The 2,500-nt window shown below is 54.1% G+C and overlaps 1 protein-coding gene across 3 annotated transcripts in view; it reads right to left on the minus strand.

Moving 5' to 3' along the window:
* Positions 1 to 2,500, minus strand: part of tiprl (TIP41, TOR signaling pathway regulator-like) — a 12,626-nt gene that overhangs the window by 3,093 nt on the left and 7,033 nt on the right. For all 3 annotated transcript variants that reach the window (XM_081355209.1, XM_081355207.1, XM_081355208.1), the window contains exons 6-7: positions 466 to 561; positions 324 to 386 (exon numbers count right to left, since the gene is read on the minus strand). In XM_081355209.1, coding sequence (XP_081211335.1) covers positions 324 to 386; positions 466 to 561 — 159 coding nt within the window. The remainder of the gene's footprint in view (positions 1 to 323; positions 387 to 465; positions 562 to 2,500) is intronic.

The raw sequence follows: 2,500 nt of genomic DNA on the forward strand, positions 1-2,500 counted from the left end.
GCCTCAACACAGTCTGGAGGAATCTTTAACGAGGATAATGACTCTAACCCTTCTCATGCGCCTTATCCAGAATCAGAACCACTTCCATCGGCTCGATGTTTTCGTATCCTGAGGTCTAGAGGACTCGGCTGTGTGAGTGTTAGTGATGTGCGTCTCGTGTTGTGCCATCACATACAGGAACAACTTGAGGGCGAGTAAAAGACGACAGGATTTATGTTTGGCTTTAATCTCTCTGTCTGAGGAGAGAGTCTTGGGTGGCCTGGGCGAGTAAGCGATCAGGAAACTGCATTATTTCTCAGGTGAGCAGTTAGAGCAGCACTCACCTGAAGATCTGATATTTTACTCTCACGTGTGCTGAACTCCCGAAGCATGTGGTTTCTTCCAGCCTGCAGAACAATGAAGTTTAAGAACCGCTAAAATCATATTTGACCATTAAAGCATCCAACAGTTATTCTGCCGTCTTGCCTCGTGATAAAGACGGGTGTCGTTGATCCGGATCATCACTCCGTCCACTCGCAGGAAGAACCGCAGCAGGAGGAAGAAGCTGGTGGGCATCACTCTCTGAAACACACATCAGCGTTCACACACACATCAGCGTTCACACGCACACCAGCGTTCACACGCACATCAGCGTTCACACACACACACCAGCGTTCACACGCACACACCAGCGTTCACACACGCACACCAGCGTTCACACGCACACCAGCGTTCACACGCACACACCAGCGTTCACGCGCACACCAGCATTCACACGCACACACCAGCGTTCACACGCACACCAGCGTTCACACGCACACCACCGTTCACACACGCACACCAGCGTTCACGCGCACACCAGCGTTCACACGCGCACACCAGCGTTCACACGCACACCAGCGTTCACACGCACACCAGCGTTCACACGCACACACCAGCGTTCACACGCACACCAGCGTTCACACACACACACCAGCGTTCACACGCGCACACCAGCGTTCACACGCGCACACCAGCGTTCACACGCGCACACCAGCGTTCACACGCGCACACCAGCGTTCACACGCGCACACCAGCGTTCACACGCGCACACCAGCGTTCACACGCGCACACCAGCGTTCACACGCACACCAGCGTTCACACGCACACACCAGCGTTCACGCGCACACCAGCGTTCACGCGCACACCAGCGTTCACACGCGCACACCAGCGTTCACACGCACACCAGCGTTCACACGCACACCAGCGTTCACACGCACACACCAGCGTTCACACGCACACACCAGCGTTCACACGCACACCAGCGTTCACACACGCACACCAGCGTTCACACGCGCACACCAGCGTTCACACGCGCACACCAGCGTTCACACGCGCACACCAGCGTTCACACGCACACCAGCGTTCACACACGCACACCAGCGTTCACACACGCACACCAGCGCTCACACGCACACCAGCGTTCACACGCACACACACACCAGCGTTCACACGCACACCAGCGTTCACACACACACACACACACCAGCGTTCACACGCACACCAGCGTTCACACGCACACCAGCGTTCACACACGCACACCAGCGTTCACACGCACACCAGCGTTCACATACGCACACCAGCGTTCACACGCACACCAGCGTTCACACACGCACACCAGCGTTCACACACGCACACCAGCGTTCACACACGCACACCAGCGTTCACACACGCACACCAGCGTTCACACACGCACACCAGCGTTCACACACGCACACCAGCGTTCACACACGCACACCAGCGTTCACACACGCACACCAGCGTTCACACACGCACACCAGCGTTCACACACGCACACCAGCGTTCACACACGCACACCAGCGTTCACACGCACACCAGCGTTCACACACGCACACCAGCGTTCACACACGCACACCAGCGTTCACACACGCACACCAGCGTTCACACGCACACCAGTGTACACTAGAGCTGAAACAACTAATCGATTTAATCGATTAAAATCGATTATTAAAATAGTTGTCAACTAATTTAGTCATCGATTAGTTGCTAAATAACTTTTATTTGCCGTAAGCGGCTCATTTTATTTGCCGTAAGCGGCTCATTTCGTGCATATTTTAAATCTGCGGTGACCAAAGTGTGGCAGTAATGAGCCACCGGAGGTTTTACTCAGCCAGTACAGCAGGAGAAGTAGCGAATAGCCAATAGCTGGCCTTGTTTTATGTCACATGCTTCCCGCACAGCGTCTGTGCAGCATTCAGCGAGATGGAGAGGCAGGTGGCAGTGGAGCTCGAGAAAGAAAAAGAAAAAAGCGGAAGATAAAACTAATCGAACGAAGCAGCATTCGGCAGTTTAGGATATCGCACAAGATTTGTCAACAAAGAAAACATTTCATCACTGGAGAGTTCTTTTTTTCGACACCATCGTATCAATTGATTTTGATTAATATGCGCGAGGGAGAGAGAGCAAGACAGCGCTCGGGTGAGTGCGCGCGCGCGGCCGGGGCTCTCTCTCTGCTCGTTCT

This window comes from Scardinius erythrophthalmus (assembly GCF_964197995.2).
Source record: "Scardinius erythrophthalmus genome assembly, chromosome: 23".
Taxonomy (NCBI): domain Eukaryota; kingdom Metazoa; phylum Chordata; class Actinopteri; order Cypriniformes; family Leuciscidae; genus Scardinius; species Scardinius erythrophthalmus.